Source organism: Chenopodium quinoa, unplaced genomic scaffold (genome assembly GCF_001683475.1).
Source record: "Chenopodium quinoa cultivar QQ74 unplaced genomic scaffold, ASM168347v1, whole genome shotgun sequence".
Lineage (NCBI taxonomy): Eukaryota > Viridiplantae > Streptophyta > Magnoliopsida > Caryophyllales > Amaranthaceae > Chenopodium > Chenopodium quinoa.
This window is the reverse complement of record NW_018743391.1, coordinates 3,268,171-3,289,072: the sequence shown is the minus strand read 5'-3', so window position 1 is coordinate 3,289,072 and position 20,902 is coordinate 3,268,171. Positions and strand designations below refer to the sequence as shown.

Sequence of the window (20,902 nt, the reverse complement as noted above, 5' to 3'; positions counted from 1 at the left end):
TGCGATTAAAAATTTTTGGAGGACCTAAATTACACTTCTTGGTATTTTTGATTTAAAATTATGTTATCGGCATTTTCAAAATACATCTTACTAATAATACTTTATTATCGGTATTTCTAAGATATACTTACATCTTACCAATAATACTTTATTATCGGTATTTCTAAGATATACCCTACCAATAATACTCCCCGAGTTTTTCGGCAGAATTTATTCGTAAACAAATTCTGGGAAAACTCTAGAATGCCTGTGTCGAATATCGGATATAAATCATACCGAGATAAAGTATCCAACCTTTGTCAGGCTGAGCAAAGGCAGTGGATCAGACCGCGCTTTCAACTCCCCTTGAGGTCCATTATCATTACTATTATATATTTTTTATATTCCCTCACTTGAACGACCGAGTCAGCTAGCTAGGCTGTGATCAGATCGTATCGAAAGTAGGTAATACGATTGTATTTCATAAGTGTTGAAATAGATTACAATACTAGCAAATGCCGTTAACATACGTGTGACAACATGGCATCAAATAGATACATAAAATAGAACATATTTACGTTTCACATGAAATATTTCTTTAACACACTAGTGTTCCAAACATTCTTCAGGGGAACACCTTCAAGGGTCATTAGCCGATAAGACCCTTGCCTAAGTGTTTCATATATTTGGTAGGGCCCCTCCCAAGTTGCAGTGAATTTACCCTCTGCGTTCCCTTTACCGGTCGCGGCTGTCCTACGCAGAACTAAATCACCATCTTCCATGGGCCAATAATTGACGCACCGATTATAAGCATGGCTCATTCGGTTTTTGTATGCCGCAGACTTTATGGCAGCTGTCAACCTTACTTCCGGTAGGAAATCCAATTGCTGTCGAAGCAGCAAATCATTTTGACTTTCACAGAAGTGTTGTACCCGAAAAGAACATAAGCCCACTTCCGCCGGAACCATAGCCTCGGAGCCGAAAGCGAGGTTAAAAGGAGATTCCCCTATTGTTTCCCTTGTTGTCGTACGATTTGCCCATAAAATTTCAAGTATCAGATCTGCCCACAAGCCTTTAGCGTCTTCTACCTTTTTCTTAACTGCCCCTAGTATCTGCTTGTTAGCGGCCTCAGCTTGGCCGTTTGACTGCGGGTGACATACCGCCGCGTGCGCAAACTTGACTTTGTATATGCTTAAAAAGTCTTTTACCGGGCTGCAATCAAATTGTGAACCGTGATCAAACACCATTGTTGTCGGCATCTGAATCACGTAAAGATGTTTTTCCAGATAAACTTTTTTACCTCACCCGCTGTAATCTTTGCTACCGGCTCTGCTTCTATCCATTTGGTGAAGTAGTCTATCCCCACAATCAAGAACTTACGGCCACCCGTTGCTGATGTAAACGGCCCAATAATGTCCATCCCCCACTGAGCAAATGGGATTGGGTTAAGAATGGGTGTTAGATCATTTGGAGGTTGGTTAATCACCGGCCCGTACTTCTGACATTTGTCACATTTTTTCGCATATTCCATGGTATCCGCATTCATTGTCGGCCAATAGTAGCCCCGTTTCATTGCTTCTAAGGACATTGACCGACCCCCTGCATGATTACCGCAATCACCCTCGTGTATTTCTTCTATCAACCTTGCCGACTCATAAGCCGTTATACATCTTCGTAGCGGTAACGAAAACCCCCGCTTATACAACAAGCCTCGGAACATGATAAACCAGACACTGTCTTTCTGAACCTTTCTTGCCTCCGTCTTGTCGACAGGAAGAACATTATGTACCTTGTAAGCCAAGATGTCATCATACCATTCTCGTCCCGCAGTCGTGCAACATACGTCTTTAGGAGGTTGTTCGTCGATACTTCTTTCTTTCAAAACCTCCACCATAACTGTCCTTTCTAAGTCATTGAAGCTTGAACTTGCGAGTTTAGCCAAGGCGTCTGCCTGTGTGTTCATTGCCCGAGGAACCAACTTGATTTCGAAGTATTCAGACCAGAAGTAACACTCTTGATTTTTGCCAAATATGCCGTCATACTTGGCTCTCGAGTTTCGTAAGTGCCGTTAAACTGATTTGCCACTAATTGAGAGTTAGTTGTCATCTCAATGCGCTTTGCTTCCGTAGATATGCAGAGCTGTATCCCTGCTAACGCTGCTTCATATTCTGCCTCATTGTTCGAGGCTTTGAACTTGAACTTAACGGCATACTCGAACACATCTCCCTGGGGAGAGATCATAATTACCCCAGCCCCTGAGCCGGTTGAAGCAGATGAACCGTCAACTGATACCTTCCATGTGCCGGCATCATCCTCTTCTTCATAATATGACGTTTCGACAATGAAGTCAGACAAAGCTTGGGCTTTGATTGATACCCTTGGCTTATATGTAATAACATATTCAGATAATTCAATCGCCCATTTAAGCAAGCGGCCAGACGTTTCCATCTTTTGCAAAGATTTCTCTAACGACTGATTCGTTAAGATATCAATATCATGCGCATCAAAGTAAGGACGTAATTTTCGTGCAGCCACAACTACTGCATACGCGATCTTCTCTACTACCGGATACCTTCTCTCGGCAGCATTTAAAACGTGGCTCACGAAGTAAATTGGCAGTTGGATCTTTTGCCGCTCTACTAGGAGCACCGCTGCTACCGTCTTTGCTGAGGCCGAGATATAAAGCTGTAACGTTTCTCCTTGTTCTGGCCTTGCGATGGTGGGTAAGGACCTCAAATGATTTTTCACAGCCTGGAACGCCTTAGATTGGTCCTTCCCCCATTCAAACAGCTTGTTTTGTCGAAAAATTACAAAGAATGGTAGGGCTTTATCAGCTGACTTGCTGATGAATCTTGTTAACGCAGCCATTCGACCGGTGAGCTTTTGTATATCTTTTATACACTTTGGTTCTGGCAAGCTAAGAATCGCCTCAATCTTATCAGGGTTAGCGTCTATACCCCTTTCGCTCACCATGAAACCGAGAAACTTTCCTGATCGGACGCCGAACACACATTTCTCCGGGTTTAACTTCATCTGGTAGCGACGAAGGGTTTCAAAAGTTTCTCTCAAATCAGCGACGTGATCCGTAGCCAAACAGCTTTTCACAATTGAATCGTCCACGTACACTTCTACATTCCTTCCTTTCTGGTTCGCATATACCTTGTCGACCAGTTTCTGATATGTGGCCCCTGCATTTCTCAATCCAAACGGCATAGCCCTATAAAAAAAAACTCCGGAATCGGTAATGAATGCCGCCTTGGTTCGATCCGGCTCATATAAAATGACCTGATGATACCCAGAGAAAGCGTCCATGAAGCTTAGTAGTGCGTGACCGAAAGTTGAATCTACCAATCTATCTATCCTCGGCAAAGGATAGCAATCTTTCGGACAGGCTCTGTTCAAGTCCGTAAAGTCCACGCACATTCTCCACTTCCCTGACGGCTTCTTTACCATGACCACATTCGCTAACCATTCGGGATATGTGTAGGGTTCGATAAAACCGGCCGCTAGCAATTTGTTCACCTCTGATTGAATAGCCTCCATTTTCTCTGTTGAAAAGTTCCTTTTTTCTGTCGAACAGGTCTTGCTCTCCTGTCGACATTGAGCTTGTGCACTATGACGTCGGGATGTATCCCGGGCATCTCGTCCGCCGAGAAAGCGAATACGTCAGCACTTTCTCGCAACAATTCCACCAAAAGGCAGCGCGTGTCGACATCCATATCGGATCCCACACGCACTACCCTACTGGGCACTCCGGGCTGCAACTCGATCTCGACAGCCTCGCCTCCCGGGGAAGGACGTGGAGCAGTTACCGGCCTAGTATCAAAATTTTCCATAGCCAAGTCATGCGTGGAAGGAATTCGTTCTCGCTTGGCTGGTGTCCGTTCACCAGCTGGTTGTCGACCTGGTTGCTTCAGTGTCGATACATAACACTCCCTTGCCATAGTCTGACTACCCCGTACGCGCTCTGTTGTTCCCGCGTTGGATACATATACCATGGTTAAGTGGTACGTTGACACCACAGCTTGCACGTCATGATTTAAAGGCCTACCGACAATGACGTTGTAAGCGGATGTCACATCAATCACCAAAAACTCTGCCATGACATCTCTTACTGCCGGACCCTCTCCTATTCGAACCTGAAGAACAATGCTACCTTCAGGTTGTACCGTCGATCCGTTGAAGCCTATCACGGGATAGGACACTGGCGTCAAGTATTTTCGGCCAATCCTCATGGCATCAAAAGCCCTAGCAAATAGAATATTTGCGGAACTTCCGCCGTCAACGAGTGTCCGTTTGATATCTGCTCCATTTACCGTCAGTATCAGCACCAACGGATCATCATGAGGGTAAACTATTCCCTTAGCATCCTCCTCCGTGAAAGATATCGAAAGCATGAAAGAAGGCCGAGGTCGTTCCTCTACGCTCAAAGCGTTCACTAGGTGCCGGTATTCCGACAAACTCTTCTTGGCCCCGCTTACGGAACCTCCGTATACCGGCCCTCCCGTGATAACGTCGATTGTTATTTTACGTCCTGTCGCATTACCTCCCTGTCTGAACGTTTCCGCATGATTCTGCCTGTAAGTATCATCTTGCATTGACTGTTCCCCCTGCTTTCGGTACTCGGTTTGCCTAGGCTGTGAATTTTGCTGTCGAATGGGACCTGCCTGAGTACGATACTGGGATAATCGTCCCTTCCTTATAAGATCCTCAATGTTCTCTTTTAGCTGAACACATTCTTCGGTGTAATGACCAAAATCTCTGTGAAACATGCAATACTTCTTCACGTCCCGACCCTTCGTTATCATCGGTGCCGGTCGACTCCAATCTTCTCTATTCTGGTTTATTGAATATATTTCCGCTCTCGGGGTGTTTAACTGCGTATAACTACTGTAACGACCCAATCCCCTTGTCGGCCTTCCGGATCGCTGCTGGCCTTGCGGCAGCGCCCTGCTTACCCCACCCATCTGGGAATTCGAGCTATTATCACCTTGCCTTCTGGAGGGCTTTGCCGACGATATCTGACGACTCGTTTTTAGCAGCTCCTCACTTTTTATGTATTAGTGAGCTTTGGCAAATTCTACCCCTAAGTTTGGGAAACACTTCCGCGACATATATTTTTTGAAGTCGTTGTCACCTAGCCTATTCATCAATGCCATCACGACAATCTCTTGCTGCAATTTCGGTATAGTGTTAGCTTCATTATTGAAGCGTCTAATGGAATCTCTGAGCGACTCATCCTTTCATTGTTGAATAGCCATGAGCTCGCCAGATGTCCTTTGTCTCGCACTATTACTTATGTACTGACCTGTGAACAACTCCACCAGGGTCTCAAAGCAGTCAATTGATCCCGGCTCTAAGTTGGAGACCCAATCCGAGGCTGCGCCGGTAAGAGTCGTAGGGAAAACTTTACACCACACAGCATCGGTGTCTGTATACAACAACATATGACTTTCAAACGCTGCCACATACCGCTTTGGATCCCCTTTACCGTCATACGTACAGGACGGCATCTTTATTTTCTCCATTTGCTGGTCGAGTACCTCTTGTGTGAACGGAGATATTCTGGGCCTGATGATTGCCCTGACTGCCCGCCTTTCCGGGCCACTAGAGATCTCATGCCGATAAGAACCTGAATCTCCTACCTGGGCGCCTTGTGTGAGTTGGCGCTCGATTGGTGCGGTCTCTTGGCCACGGCTTCTTGACGGTTGTTGATGTCCCGCCTGGTTGAACTGACTCTCCAAATTGACTATCAGCGGCTTTGTCGGTACCTTATCCCGTATTCCCCCTGTCGTTAACTCAGCTTCCTTTCTTTTCTTAGACATAGCCCGCATGACCTTGGCCGTTATCTCCAGCTCCTCCGGGGTAAACCCCTTCAAGGGATCTGGGGTCACTGCTCTGCTACAGTCAGGTGTTATGGGCCTATTCATTGTGTTACCGTGAAGGAGATGAGTTTCATCTTCGACCATGATTTCTGGTACTATGGTTTTATTCGTGTTAGCATTAAGGACATTGTTATCGTATTGCCGGTTATCAACTTCTGGTACCGGTACTGAAGTTCCCTTACTTCCTTCCATGACTGTGAGAGGTCCTGTTGGACGATAGAAGTTATTACTATCCCCTCCTTCTAGCGCCAATTGTTCCTGCTTGATTCTACTTCCGTCAATGTCTGAGGGTTGGTAATGGTTTACCGTCCAATTGCTCACCTACACAACCAATACAGATTAGCTAACCCGGGGGTTATCCGGGAATAACCACTCCGATGCTAAAGTTAGTACCTTTGTGAGAAGAAAGTGAAAGAAGAGAGAGAAAATGTTTTAGAGAGAGAGAGAGATTCTACCTCTGAAATGAGAATTTGTTTGGGTATTTATAGGAACGCAACCAAGCAGGTGCCACCTATACAGATAGGTGGCACACCGACCTTGGTACTAGCAGGTGCTTACGCGGCACTAAGCAGCCCTCCACGTGTCAGTGGGACATGCCACATTCCGAGAAACAGCTCTCCACGTGGTAGAGAATAATGTCGGTAAGGACATGAATTATTCAATAATTAACCATTTCTTTAAACTGCAAGGCACTCTTTTACCGGCATGTTATGATACTACCGATATATCCCGTATACAACGTTATTCAATACATCATAATTTCTACACTCGGAAGTTTATTGCAAACAATCGATCGATAAAGATATACATTCATATCATACATTTATCGCACACTCTTAAGTAGACACACGAGTCCCATCGAAACACATCATATTTTCTACAATCGAAAATGTATCATTTTATTGGATACAATAGATGAAGATGATACATACTCGTACACATGTTTATGACACGCACTTTAGCAGATGTATGTGCGCGCCCCATCGGCTGCTAATCATGCTTTGAGGTGATGAGCCTCGATATCTCGAGTGACCTCAACGCAAAAGTCCATTACTCTAGTAGGGTAGTGTCCTTCATCATGCTTCTTCTCAAACTCGATAGCCCACATAACCGCAGTTATTTGATCCTTTGGAATCACTTGTACAATGATAGTGAAGCTATTAAACTCATTTAGAAGATCTCCTTCAATGATTTTGAATCTCACTAACTTGTTCTTCTCGTCAATTGCTTCCACTAGCTCCTTTGCAACACATTTTTTACCATCTGTAATTATAAAGTGAGCATCTTGAATAAAAAGTGCATTTATAGTGTAAAAATTAAAATGAGACAATAAATTTATCGAGATACACAATGTAATAATACTCGCACTAGCCTACTTTGTTTATATTTAATTTCTATATTTTTATTTTTATTTTTATTTTAAATTATACATTATTATTCTTTACTCCGTTTTTTTACAAGATACACTATTCACACGTGTTCAAGCATGGGCTGATTATCTTTAATGACCGTGATGTGTGCTGATTGATTAATACCATATATAGTATGAGCTAGTTTATTACTTTATTGAACAATAGAAAAATAGTAAAGCTATTAAACCACCATCACAAATAAAAAACAAATTTGTATACATTTCGTGGTTGTATTATCAAAAGTCGATTTTGACAAAAAAAAGACTAATAATCATTGGGACAAATCGTAAATATATATGAAAAAAATCAAATGCACAATAACCTACTTCAAAGTGAAAATTTATAATAATGGTCGATTGTATATGATTATCATAATGTTTTAACGATTATTTCTACAATAGATAAGCAATAAGGAGTAAATTAGTTATGAAGAAAATAGCTAGATCTATATAATGGTTAGACAACATAATTGTAATGATGATGGTGAAGAAATACCGAGGGTATAATTCCAGAAAATAATAGAGCCAGGCTTGCCAAATTCGCCGTGATGCACATCACAACCATGAATTTTTGAGGGTGTTATGTTGGAGACATGGTGTGGCTTGCTACTAAATAGTTCATGGAATATATCACCATGACATTTTATATCTACTTCAACTTCCAACTTCCCTTTAATACCCATTATAAGATGCTCACTTGCTTTTTTTTTGTTGGATAGATATGCTCACTAATAGTGTAGAGGAAGTAATATTGGTGATGAGTAAATTGATTGTACAATATAATAAGGTGCCAATTTAAAGAGGAATTTCCAATATAAGCAAGGGCAACATATTACGAGTACTTACATAGTCACATTATTTAATTTTGTTTATATTAATGTATGACCAATCTGCGTTTGCCAAATTAATTCGTTTTTTTAATTAATTAATTAAATTTTTTAATTAGTAGGTAAGAAAAAAGGGTTTTGGTGACCCACTTTAATCAAATAGACTCATTTCTTATTAGTACAATTTATTTATTTTTTAATCAAATTTACTCAATTGATCATATCTAAACTTATTTTATCTAAAATAAATTGTTGATGAAATTTTTGTTCGTTTCAAGAACTTATCATGGTGTAATTGTACTTTTTTTTATTTTATTTTTATATTTCATTAATTAAAAGTCATACGACATCTACAATAGAGATTTGACGTTAACAAATACATAAGATATTGAATCAAATAGAATTTTTCTTCATAAAAACTACGATCGTTTTACATTGTAGAAATTTCTCGGGTGGTAGAAGCATTATGGAGAGTTGCTTATGTGCTATGAAGTAATTACATTGTAGAAATTCATGCAAATAACAAATTAAAATTTGCTACGGAGTACATGTTATCACCAAAATTCATAATTTTAATTATACATGTTGAGATAAAAGTGAAAAAAAAAAATTAAAAAAAATCTAAAATTGATTTAGCTTTAAGGGTTTTTGTGATGATAGGACTTTGCTAGTTAAGCTAGTTGACATTTACAAATATGTAGATTGTGCAGCTATGTTTTGATATGCAAATACTGATAGAGTTATGAGAAAGAAAATGTTGGAAAGCTTAATTATATTGATGTGATATATATAGTACATTAGTAAGCAATATAACACGACTAGATACATTAGATTACTTGTCTAGATACATTAGCTAAGAATAAGGGATATTTTTTACTATCAACCTAAAGAGTGAATCAAGGGACTGCTAACTATAAACAATATCAATAAATATAATTTGATCAAATCCTTTACACGTCCCCCGCAAGATGGACGACCAAAGGGAAAGTACAATCTTGTATAATGAATGTTCTTTTTTTATTGTTGATTGCCACTTCAAGATGTTGGTGGTTCTTCAATTGAGAGTTGTACATATCAAATTGGGAGTTAAAAGAGAAAAAAAAAAGGAAAAAAAAAAAACCGTTTTTTTTAAGGAGGAATTGCATGTGTGTGAAGCAGGGTAGGATTTTTTTTTTGAAGGAGGAATTGCATGCGTGAAGCAGGGTAGGAGTCTTTAACTCAAGGAGGGGGGAGGGGAATTGAGAATTTTGATAATTTTTGTAGGAGAACTGGAGAAGAATTACATTTAGTATCATTGAAAAATTGAAAGAAAAGAGTTTAAGAATTTCCATAAAAGTTTGGAGAAGTGAGTTTATATTTGGCAACACTTGGTAGATAGATTATGTAGGCCAAAAGGGGATTGTGTTCCCCATAAAGGAGGGGGGGTGGAGAATTGAGTTTATGTTCGACAACACTTGGTAGATAAATCATAGGGTGTCGAAAAGGGATTGTTTCTCCATAAGAGGTCTGGAGGAAAAATAATAATAATAATAATAATGATAATAATAATAATAATAATTAGCATCTCTTGGTATATGAAATACGGGGTGTTAAAAGAGTTGAGAGGAAATTTGATTCGGGTTAGAAGCTTTCCGGGAGGGAAGGTAGCATGAATATGGTCACTATCATGGGTTTTGATAGTGTAGCCATTGTTATAGCGGAAGCAAGAAAATGGATCAAAAGCTCATGATACCATGATAGAATTTAAGAAAGAGAATGTAAGCAATATAACACGACTAAATACGTGTATTAGATTACTTGTCTAGGTACATTAGTTAAGAATAAGGAATATCTTTAACTATCAACCTAAAGAGTGAATCAAGGGATTGCTAACTATAAACAATATCAATAAATATGATTTGATCAAATCCTTTACAAATACACGCTATAGGTTTTGTATGAACATCTTGGGCATATAATTTGCGCGCATGCACACACAAATGCATGAAAAAAAAAAGTATACAAATACAAATATAGAACTTACTTCCAGGAGTTCCATCTAAAATCTTGTTTTAATTTAATCTTATTACTAGTATTTGGGCTCGGGCAATGCCCCAAGTCATTGCACATATAGCTAACCATTTATATACATAAATTTAATTATGAATCAATTATTAAATCTTGTAATTGAATTTGTTGGTGGTAAGACACTCATTGTGTTGAATTGGAGATTGCGTGTTCAAATCTTACATGGGTATTTTTTAAATAAGTTGATGGCATGCATAAAATTAGAATTGAAATGAGGATAGTGACACGTGTCACATATAACCGAGAATCAAAATGGGAAGAGTGACACGTGTCACGTATACTGATTTAGAAACGTTATAGGATAGATAGATATAGATTTCAATAATATTATGGTTTACACTAAGATTTGGTTTATGAAATGTCTTATCTGAAACCACATTTTATCATTTCCCACCTAAAAGGCACCTGATGATATGAAATATATAATTAATTTTGTATTACTCTATCTCTATTAACTTACATGGTGGCATAGTGCTATATGACTGCCGCTGCGTCAGCATTTGGCCTAGCTTACCTACATTGTCTCTATGATTTGGATTATGCTAATTACTGTAACTTTTAGACTCTTAATTATAGAATTAATGATGAATTTTGTATAGTAGGACGTGATTCATGTGATACTACTTAGTCAATAAATCATGTGTCATGTGACCCAGCTCAACTTTTTAATTAGGGGTTTTTCCCCCAAGTGGTTGAATAATTTTGATATCTTGTTATTAAAGGATCTTCTAATATTGCAATAATTTACTAATTCTTGTCTGAATCAGAATTAAAAAAAAATAATAATAATAATAAAATAAAATAAAATAAATCATCATTTGATGAAAGTTTTATTTTTTGTTTATATGTGAACAAACATCAATCATTAGTCATATATATGAATAAAAATTATGGCAATTCTCACATAGTAGCATTTGAAAAGTACATATTGAGATCTAAAAAAAACTGATCCATATTCGAGTATCCGACTTGAAACCCGATCTAGACCAGATACTCGAAGGCAGTGGCGGATACATCATACATGGGGTTCAAGTTAGGTCAAAACATAAAAATTAATTCTTATAATTTTTTTCCAATAAAATTGCTTTAATTTGTAATAAATAATTGATGCATCTTACACCCAAATATATATTAAAAAAAAAAAAGTTTCAATCAAATTAAGGACAAGCCTTGATCATAGCTTGCTTAAAATTTTGCAAATCATATGTGTTATAATATAATATCCTTAATGGAAAATTAAATATTCTTACGTTGCATATCTCAGAGAGTGAGACTACACGACTATAATAATTGTAACAAAGGTTATACGAGGTTAGAATCAAGGAGAGAATATCTGGGATCAATTCAATTAGTTAAAGGAGAATATCATGTACGATTTTCATGATATCATAAGCAAGCTATGATCAACGATCGACCTTGACTTGATCAATCCTCATTATTATTTATAATCGTAAGTGTTATTGTTATTCATATCACTATCAGCACGTAGGCCGGAGTACCTGATACTTATAATCATAAATGTTGCTCGTGTACCGATTGTAATGAAATAAGCGTTGTTATGTTTGCATAGTGCCGAATGCCGATGAAAAAGTAGTCAAAATTTATTTTTATTTTTTTTTTCTTTTTTTAACCAGTAGTATTTTTTAGGAGAGATAGAGTTGTTTTGCGAAGAATACCAATAAGTTAGTATCTAAACTTAGATACTCAACTTAAATCTCAATTGACAAAAATTGTGGGCCTTACTTAATATTATAATAATTTTATAGTTATTTAATTTATTTTTAAATACAAGCCAACAATCCCTCAAATAAAATAAATGGAAACAAAATAATTACATATGGACATATGGTGGGTCTAATGGAAAGTGACATAAATATACTTAAATGCGAGTCTTATTATTGGAAAATTATAAATCATATGAGTTGCTAAATTGAGAAGTGGGTTGAGTATTACCATTGGGAGTGAAAAACAACTCAACTTGTATTTTAATACTCAATCCCATGTATAAACTAATAGCATGACCCCTAATACTCCGTTGGTCTTAGCATCCAAACTTAGCTTCTAACCTATACGAACAAGAGCAAGTATAAGTACGAGTATATGACTATATGTTAAATATTGTTATAAACGAAATTTATGAAAACCTCAAAAGAGTCAAAACCAAGACAAATATGTGAAAGAGACCTTGTAGTATATTATCTGAACTAATCTAAACTTATTACCACTAATATAATTTTATTTAATCTGTCTAGAATTATTCTATTTTGTATGAACTTTTCAAACTAGAAATGGGTGAAAATAAGGTGGGGAGATTAGGAGAACAAAGTTGTATTACATATGTAACTATGTAATTAATTAATAATTACCCCGTAAGATACTTCTATGTTAACATTGTTTTCTCCTACACTCCTACAAGGCACAATTTATGCACTTGCTTAACAGGAGACCTTTCATTCCTTTCAACAATAGTCATAAATCCAAATCAGTAACTATTTTCTAAATATGCTTATTTCAGAAATTACTGATAGTTTTCTGCAATAGTGTCACGAAAATAGTTGCCAGAGCTAATAGCCTCCAAAACACCAGCAATGCTAATTGCCAAGCAGTCACAGCAAAACAAACCTCTTGGATGTACTATACGGCTATACCTCATCCAGATTAGTGAGTGTGCAACAAATTAAAGCTAAAGCTCAATTACCAAATAAATGTCTTCTAAGAATACCTTGATTTCACTTGTATCTTTTTTCTTTTTCCCAAGAATCTCCTTTAACAGAACAAACTGATTCGAGTTCAATCCATGCTAATCCCTGATGACACTATTTGCAATGCAAGCTAGAAGTTGCAGTGTCTGTTTATATGTTACTCCGTACAATGCAACACACAGTCAGAGAGCATAAATATGTGTTAAAGAGCAATTACAGCAAGATTTCTAAACCATGTCAATTTGTGCAAAAAAAGCTACACTTTGTCTTACCTTCAAACAACACATGATACTTTTCAGAGTGTTATCATTTGAGAAAATAGGGATGAAGTTAACTCTCACACAATGACACAGAGATCTGTATTACCTTCTAAGTGAACTACCTCAAATTATTGTATTTCTGATTTGTTCAAGTTTCTTCAGAATCTCCACAGGACTGCTGTACAATTCATCTGCAATTTTCCTCTGCATATCCATTGGCAGTGTATGAAATTGCTCACATAGATCACCGTCGATCACACCCTACACAATCATTCATAACATATATACATTTGTCAAAGAACTATCAGTTAAAAATCGATCATAAAGACTTGCAGAAACTAACACCGAGTGTATAATTAAAAAAGATGTCAATCACTTGCTGCTAAGTGGTCCGCCATCTAAGTCCTTCCCGCTAGACCAAGTCAAATAGAAAGAAAAGATCAGATCAACTACATGAAAAACAACAGCAGATAAGGCTAAAATAAGAGGAGAATCAGGATGTAACAAATTAACCTTAACAGGAAGATATGCAGATCTGTAGGCCATATGATCTCTGCCACACAAAGGAGGATGCTCTTGCCTCATATGCATCTCCAAGTGAGAAAAGAAGTCAGCATCATCGCGAGAGGCAATAGGAAGAAATGATCCCACGCTTCCCATCATAGTACCATAAATAATGCATTCTCTGCCACCAGGGGCTAGAGACGCCTTCTGCAAACTTGATACTACATCGCCAACATGAAACTGGATTATCTCCTCCACTTTTTTAGGGTCTCCATTGAGCATACTCTTCTTTTTAGATTTTTTCCTACCAGTTGAATCCTCATCAATCTCACTGGAGATGTCTTGTGGAAGCTGAACAAAGAATACATTTCCAAACTTGTCAGCACCTGCCATTGTATCAAAATCTATATGCTGTGATGCAATAAGCCATCTAGGATAAAAATCATCGGCAGCTATGTAGAGCTCGTTCATGTCCCGTCTATAATAGCAATAATGGAATGACTGCAAAAAGACATAATAAACAAAACAGACAAAATCAAACACTGCCAAGTAGAATAAGGAAAATATGCACATTCATGAATCATGATTATGCAAGTAGAATAGAAAGTGAGCAAATTACGGCCATTCATATTAGCAAAACTTTAGAATAAACAAACAGCTTACCTCCTGCATGTCACCTATATAAATACGACCACCATAGGTGTGTATAGAAATAATTGTGCTAGGAAACATCTTGTTCTCACATTTTCTGAGCAGTCTCTTCATGCCTAAGTCATAAAGCCTAAGGACTGATCCAATCCCTGCAAGTAATCTTCCCTGAAACTGGCTAAGAGCCAACGGGACATCATCGACTTGAGTCTTGTGCAAAAGCTCCAGTTTTTCACCATCAACAAATTGATAAATGTGAATATATGCTGCATCAAATGATCTAATGGGGGAGAATTGGAGCGACTTAGCTGTTCCTACTGCGAGTAAAGTCCCATAATCCTTGTCATAGAAATTAACAGTACAAATGCTAAATGCAGCCTCATTATCCTGAAGCTCCAGGCAACATATCGTTTCCTCTGTTCTTGGATCGAGGACTCTTATGCACGAAACCCATTTTGCTTTCTCTAGCTTTGGATAACCATACTGCTCATCAGATACCTGACTGTCATCATCTTCATGAGCATTTTCCATTTCAACATTACCATTATCATCCATTCCAGTCCTGAAGCATTCCTTTCGTGCAGCTTCACGTTCTTCAGCGGTTAATGCTCGTTGATCACTCTCAATGATCACCAGAAGATTTTGCTTGGGATGAAGCACAAATTTCCTAGGTGTGTATCTTAAAGGGATTATAGTTTGACTGAATGTTTCACCAAGCCTCTCAACAGTAAACACCTTAAGTGAATCTGCAGCAACAGCAATTACACCCTCTGCACATTGATCAGATGAAAAAGAGGCAGCATATTTAAGAGTGTTGCTTGTCAGACGTCTTAAGAGAAATTGTCCCTGATAAATGTATCCGAGCCAAGGCTGGCTTGATAAGCATAGTACAGCATGCTGACCTCTAATAGTTATTGAAATAAGTTTTGGGGCTTTAAGTCCTATAAACCGGGAATGAATATCAGAAAGTTGACCAGTTACCATGTCCACAACTGTTCTACACAGCATACCATTCTGCAAACCAGCATTTAGGAAAAGATTGGCATGATGACCAGCACCATCCTCGGTCCCTGTCGATGCTTGAACCTCGAGGAATAGAAGAGACTCAGGGGGCGAGAAAACACTTTGCATACTCAGCATTTGCATACAGTCGTTTGGATCCAATGACATTATGCGAATAAGATTATCATAAGTTCCAACAGCAAGGAAGCGGGACCTTTCCCTTCCTGCTGGAACTGGGGCAATGTCTAAGCACGCCACATCTCCTTGCATTTCGCATTTCTCCACTTCCATTAACTTACCAGTAATATCCATCTCAAAGTAAATGAGGTCTCCCTCACTCAATGCAATGACAGCTTGATGACTGTTGTACCCGACCTTAACAATTTTCTTTTTTCCTGGGGTACTCCACTCGTTAATGCGCCCATCTTCCCTAATGTTCCTAATACCACTAGGATAGAATTGGATAAGAGAGTCATCACCCATCAAAACTACAGCAAGAGAAGGAGTAGTATCCAAAAATCCACTATTACTAACTTCTTCAACTGTCTCACCAATTGAAAGTACAAGAGTAGCAGTAGTAAAGGAGACTACAACATAAGCATCAAATTCATCATTGACATTTTTCTTGATTGTCCAAACTCCATTTGGCACACCTGGAAGTGACGAGGTAGCCATTTCCGTAATTTCCAAACCAGGCCTCAGAATCCTTAAAGATGAACGAGGACCTTGACCACAAAGAGCATATATCTGTGGAGTTTCTTCCTCAAAAAGATTAACCACTTTCATATCCATTATTGGCATTAAACTGTGACCTATATCAACTTTTACTAGGTTCTTGAGCCTCCTAGGTTGGAAAAACACTGGTCGAAAACCTTCCTCAGTCTCTAATTCTGTCATCCTAGCAGAGGAAGACTCTACATCAGGTTCATCTCCTATGTCCAGAAACTGATACAAAGCATGATCACCAAATTCAGAAGCAGCAAACAGATAACCAGGCTTTATAACACACATAGAACACGTTACAGGAATCGTATCAAAATACTTAATCTTCAACTCCGAAACACCCTCATTCCCACACTCCAAGGTGACCTTAAATACATCACCATACTCCGATTGCAGCAAAAAGAACGGCATAGACTTATGCTTTACAGAAGACACTATCAAAACCCCGCGTTCTGCAGGCAAATCCACCCTCCTAGGAGTCAAACACCTAACATCCGGATACCCTTGATTCTTATAAATCACAAAATTCTCAGCACACACTAACACCCCACCCGGCCCATCCCCGCCCCCAGGCACCGCAACAAGCATATTAGCCCCATTATCAATAGGTTCAGACCATTTTCTTGAAACATGGTTAAGACCAAGATCAAGTTCATAGAATGTCAAATGTTTCTGAGCCTCGGCTGCAGCCTGCCCTGTACAATCCTTATCAACCCCGCTATAATCCATCTCAATCGCAGCGAAAACCGGGTTATCAAACCCACAATCAACCCCACAAATAGCATAAGTTACCATACAAGACTTATGAGCCTCAATAGGAGATGAAATTGTCAATCTAGCACTAGAATCCCTGTTCAAAACATACACAAACTTCTGTTTTTCACAAGCTCCTACCATTGCCGCCCTCCCTTTCGGATCAACACCCGAAAACTGACCCGGAACAACCCGACGACAACCCGATTTCCCAAAAGTTTCCTGGTGAATTTTATCAAAAGAATTGGTGATTTTATTGTATTCTAAGATCACAATACGACCAGAATCAGAACCCACTACAATGTAGTCTTTATGAGACCCAGTAAGCCGAAATTGAGTCAAAGAACGTATAATTCCGAAAATTTCGACAGAAAGTAGAGTATGGAGTTTACCATTATCATCAATGCGAAGAAGGTCGAGGAGTTTGCCACGAGAAACGGCGATTTCTGGGTTTTTGTCGCCGGAGAAGTTGCCGGAGATTGCGGAAGTAATTCCGGTGGTTTTTTGGAGGGTTAAGCTGTAAAGAATCATGGTTAAGTGAGAGTAAGGAAGGAAGAATGCAGGGTTTTTGGAGAGAGAATGAGGAACTTTTACAGAAATGATAAACCCTTATTTTTGTAGGAATTGGAGGGTTTTTATTTATAGTTTTTGAGTAGTAGTATTATATGGACTTGTGTCCGAAGATTATTCTCTTGGGTAATGACGTAATGTAACTTATGTAAGAGCAATTGTAATGTGGAACGTATCCATGGGCTTATTGGCTAAATGGCCACTATAGGTGGTCGCTTCTCATGGATTTTCATAACCTTGTGCGAAAATGGGATATGCATTTGAAATGGATGACCGAGATATTATATATATCACGAGCGAGATGGGAATGGATCGAGTAATCTGTTCTTTTATCCAAAAAAAGTTATTTATAGTTTACATGGTCTAACCATTAATTCCGAAAATTTCTATAAAAGGTACTGGTAGGTTGCTAATAGAGTTTCTTGTTTATGAGTCTGTTATTTACTTTAACTAAAAACTTAAATTAATAAATAGTCACAATGTAATGTATTACATACGCTAGTGCAAAATTGTTTTTCGCTCAAATAATCAGATTGATGGTAATTTGAACTATTATTAGTTTGCAATAATTGTATTTGAATAACGAGGTAAGGGAAGTAATTTGTACAAATGATTAATAATTTGTAAGACTAGTAGAATGGTAAGCTATTTGCATATGTTCAATATTCAGAACAAGAATAAGCATATTAGCTTATTAAGTAGTAAAAATGTAATTTGATGAGGCTAATATTGTGACTGATTTTAGTTATAACATTGTACTCAATAATGAACATTACCATATAAATACCCGTTCTCCCAAACTCTTCTTTAGGCCCCGTTTACTTCACCTTATTTTTGCTAAACTAAAAATATTTTTGCTGAACTGAAATTATTTTTTACTGATTTTCTATTATATTTCTTTTTAAGTTTACTGATTTTTATTGAAATGGAATTATTTTTATTGAATTGCAATTATTTTTGCTAAACTGAATTTATTTTTACTAAATTGAAATTAATTTTTAGTGAATTGAAATTATTTTTAATGAATATTATTTTTTAAGGTGGAGTGAAAAGGGTCTAAGTGTAAAAAAGTAGAGTGACTATTGACTCTATTGTGTAAAATTAAGTTAGTACGGAGTAGTAGATAATGGACCAAGATGGACTTTTGCCAAAATAATGGACCGACCATTTCGAGCCCACTATATAAACTTGAGGATTTAAGGTTGCACTATGCATGCTTTTAAATTACTTGTTGCATTAATCTAAATAATCCATTCAAATCTCTATAATTACTTGTTGCTTGATAAAAGGAGAACATGGGAACTATAATTAAACAACGTAGAATTATATTAGAAAATCCCTTGTGCAAAACTGTCAAAAAGAATCTAAACATTAAAAAGGAATCAAAGAACAAAAGAAATTTCTAATATTCCTATCCACATGCATCTCTTTATTCTAGGATCGATCCTTAATTAGTTTGACATTTCTCAATCCATTGATCTGATAATTAACCATAATTGCATGTTTAATTAGTTAATACTCCATTAATATCCTTTACAAACCATGCATTATTGATCACACAACTTTTTGAAGCAATCACACAAGGCCTTGAGCTCTTGCCCAATTAAGCTAAAAACTTCATCAACATGTGTATATACATGTATACAGCGCGATTTCTTTCGCATTTTTAATGACTGTGAATGTATGACTTCTAATTTTATGACTGCCAATAAATCACAGTTGTTAAAATCACGGATTCTTATAGTGATAGATGTCACATAATAACCACCTAGCTTAAAGACATTTCATTTATTAATTTTCTTCTAATACAATCTCCAATATTCAAATGACTCAAACTAACAACACCTTACTCCATCCTTCTTGTGATTCCATGATAAACCACCACAACCCGCTTATATGCGATCCAAACTCAATCCGATACCTTTAGATACAAGAAATCCGATGAACGAACTCATGATGTAAACACTAAATAAACATCCAAAAATAACAATCTCAAATCAACAAGAAAGAACATTACACAATGAACAAACATCATCATATATACATACACCAACGGTGCTCATTCTAATCACCACAAATCAAGCAATAATAACAATGAAGAAATCAAAGAACTAGCTAGCTAATAAATATAGCTAGCAAATTATGTTCTACACTAGCTAATTTAAAAATTAATTAAAAATTAATTATTCAATTCAAACTAGCAAAACCACCTTGTTTCATCATTTTCTTAAACTCCTTAAAACTAACCATACCATCACCATCCACGTCAACTTTCATGATCATAAGTTTACAATCCTCCAAATTCCTCCCTTGGTTAAGTCCAAGGGAGCCGAGAACGGACCGTAACTCATCAACGGAGATGAACCCGTCCCCGTTCTTATCGAACACGTTGAACGCCTCCTTCATGTCCTCCTCATCGGATTGAGCATCAACCTCACGTTCCATAAGAAGCGTGTAAAGTGTCTGAAATTCTTTATTGTCAACACATCCGTCACCATTGACGTCGATACGACCGATTAGTTGTGTAAGATCGGAGTCAGGGATAATGATCCCCATGTTGGTAAGTGACTCACGTAGCTCCCCCATTGTGATCATCCCGTCACCGTTGTGATCAAACATTTGGAATACTCGCATTAGCTCTACCGCGTCCATTGCCTTTGTCGACGGCGGTTGTGGTTGTTGTTGTGGTTTTTGTTGTTCGAGCGGTGGCGGCGAGGGAGAAGGGGAAGGAGGGTCGAGTGGAGGGATGTTGGAGGTGGTGTGAGTAGTGTTTGTTGTGGTAGGGAGGAAATAAGAGGAAATTGGGGTGTTAAGAAGGGAAGGGAAAGAAAGGGAAATGGTTGGCATTTTTTGGTGGGTTTGTTAACAAGTGTTAGGTTTTTGAGTTTTTTGTTTTGGAGAAATGATTGTGAGGCAAAAGATGTTATGGTTTGTGTCCTATAAATGTTTGTGGGGGTGTGAAAGGTGGAGGTAAGGGGGGTATTAAATTAGTGTGGTTATTTATTTAGCATTGAAAATCTAAGTCAAAAATAAAATCAGAGGTGAGAAATTAAAATATATGATGGTGTAGAAATGTGGTTGGTCGGTCAATTATAGGGACATTATATATAATAGTATAATACGGATGTCAGCGAGATGTCAACTAATTTAGTTAGTTAAATTATTTCTGCTTTTTTGGAGAATTTCAACGCACGTTGTTATATATCTAAAATATGAGATCAAATCTTATTTATAATACTTCCTTTTATTGCTCAGTTCAATGGTTGTCATTTTTTGTTTGATTTTGTTAAATTCGTTTTCAATATCGTTCATTGTCAATTGTAAATGTCGTATGGCTTACATTAATGAAATTTAATGTCCTTTTAGGACTTTTTTCAAAAAAAATATATATATATATATATATATATATATATATATATATATAATTTGTCTAGGAAAAATAATATATATATATATATATAATTTGTCTAGGAAAAATAATATATATAGTGACATTATTATAGAAGATGCATATATAATAATCTAATTTAGAAATTGTTTGGGTCCAATTTAGTCCAATTGGGCCTGGTCA

The 20,902-nt window shown here is 37.6% G+C and overlaps 3 protein-coding genes across 3 annotated transcripts; all 3 read right to left on the bottom strand.

Moving 5' to 3' along the window:
• Positions 1–6,536: 6,536 nt before the first annotated feature.
• On the bottom strand, positions 6,537–8,107 carry LOC110738811 (MLP-like protein 31). The gene is made up of 2 exons (XM_021919250.1): positions 7,772–8,107; positions 6,537–7,127 (listed from the first exon to the last, which is right to left on the bottom strand). The coding sequence occupies exons 1-2, from the start codon at positions 7,956–7,958 to the stop codon at positions 6,859–6,861; spliced, it is 456 nt and encodes a 151-aa protein (XP_021774942.1). The 5' UTR covers positions 7,959–8,107; the 3' UTR covers positions 6,537–6,858.
• Positions 8,108–12,696: 4,589 nt separating this feature from the next.
• On the bottom strand, positions 12,697–17,594 carry LOC110738809 (spliceosome-associated protein 130 A-like). Its single transcript, XM_021919249.1, has 2 exons — positions 14,299–17,594; positions 12,697–14,136 (listed from the first exon to the last, which is right to left on the bottom strand). The coding sequence occupies exons 1-2, from the start codon at positions 17,290–17,292 to the stop codon at positions 13,504–13,506; spliced, it is 3,627 nt and encodes a 1,208-aa protein (XP_021774941.1). The 5' UTR covers positions 17,293–17,594; the 3' UTR covers positions 12,697–13,503.
• A 1,696-nt stretch (positions 17,595–19,290) lies between these two features.
• LOC110738808 (calmodulin-like protein 3) lies at positions 19,291–20,429 on the bottom strand. Its single transcript, XM_021919248.1, has one exon. It carries the CDS (start codon positions 20,176–20,178, stop codon positions 19,519–19,521), a length of 660 nt encoding a protein of 219 aa, XP_021774940.1. The 5' UTR covers positions 20,179–20,429; the 3' UTR covers positions 19,291–19,518.
• Positions 20,430–20,902: the final 473 nt, after the last annotated feature.

Coding starts and splice junctions, on each gene's coding strand:
- LOC110738811 (XM_021919250.1), bottom strand. CDS start 7,958: ATGGGTATTAAAGGGAAGTTGGAAGTTGAAGTAGATATAAAATGTCAT. Junction 7,128..7,771: donor TTTCTGGAATTATACCCTCG/GTATTTCTTCAC, acceptor TTATAATTACAG/ATGGTAAAAAATGTGTTGCA.
- LOC110738809 (XM_021919249.1), bottom strand. CDS start 17,292: ATGATTCTTTACAGCTTAACCCTCCAAAAAACCACCGGAATTACTTCC. Junction 14,137..14,298: donor ATATAGGTGACATGCAGGAG/GTAAGCTGTTTG, acceptor GTCTTTTTGCAG/TCATTCCATTATTGCTATTA.
- LOC110738808 (XM_021919248.1), bottom strand. CDS start 20,178: ATGCCAACCATTTCCCTTTCTTTCCCTTCCCTTCTTAACACCCCAATT.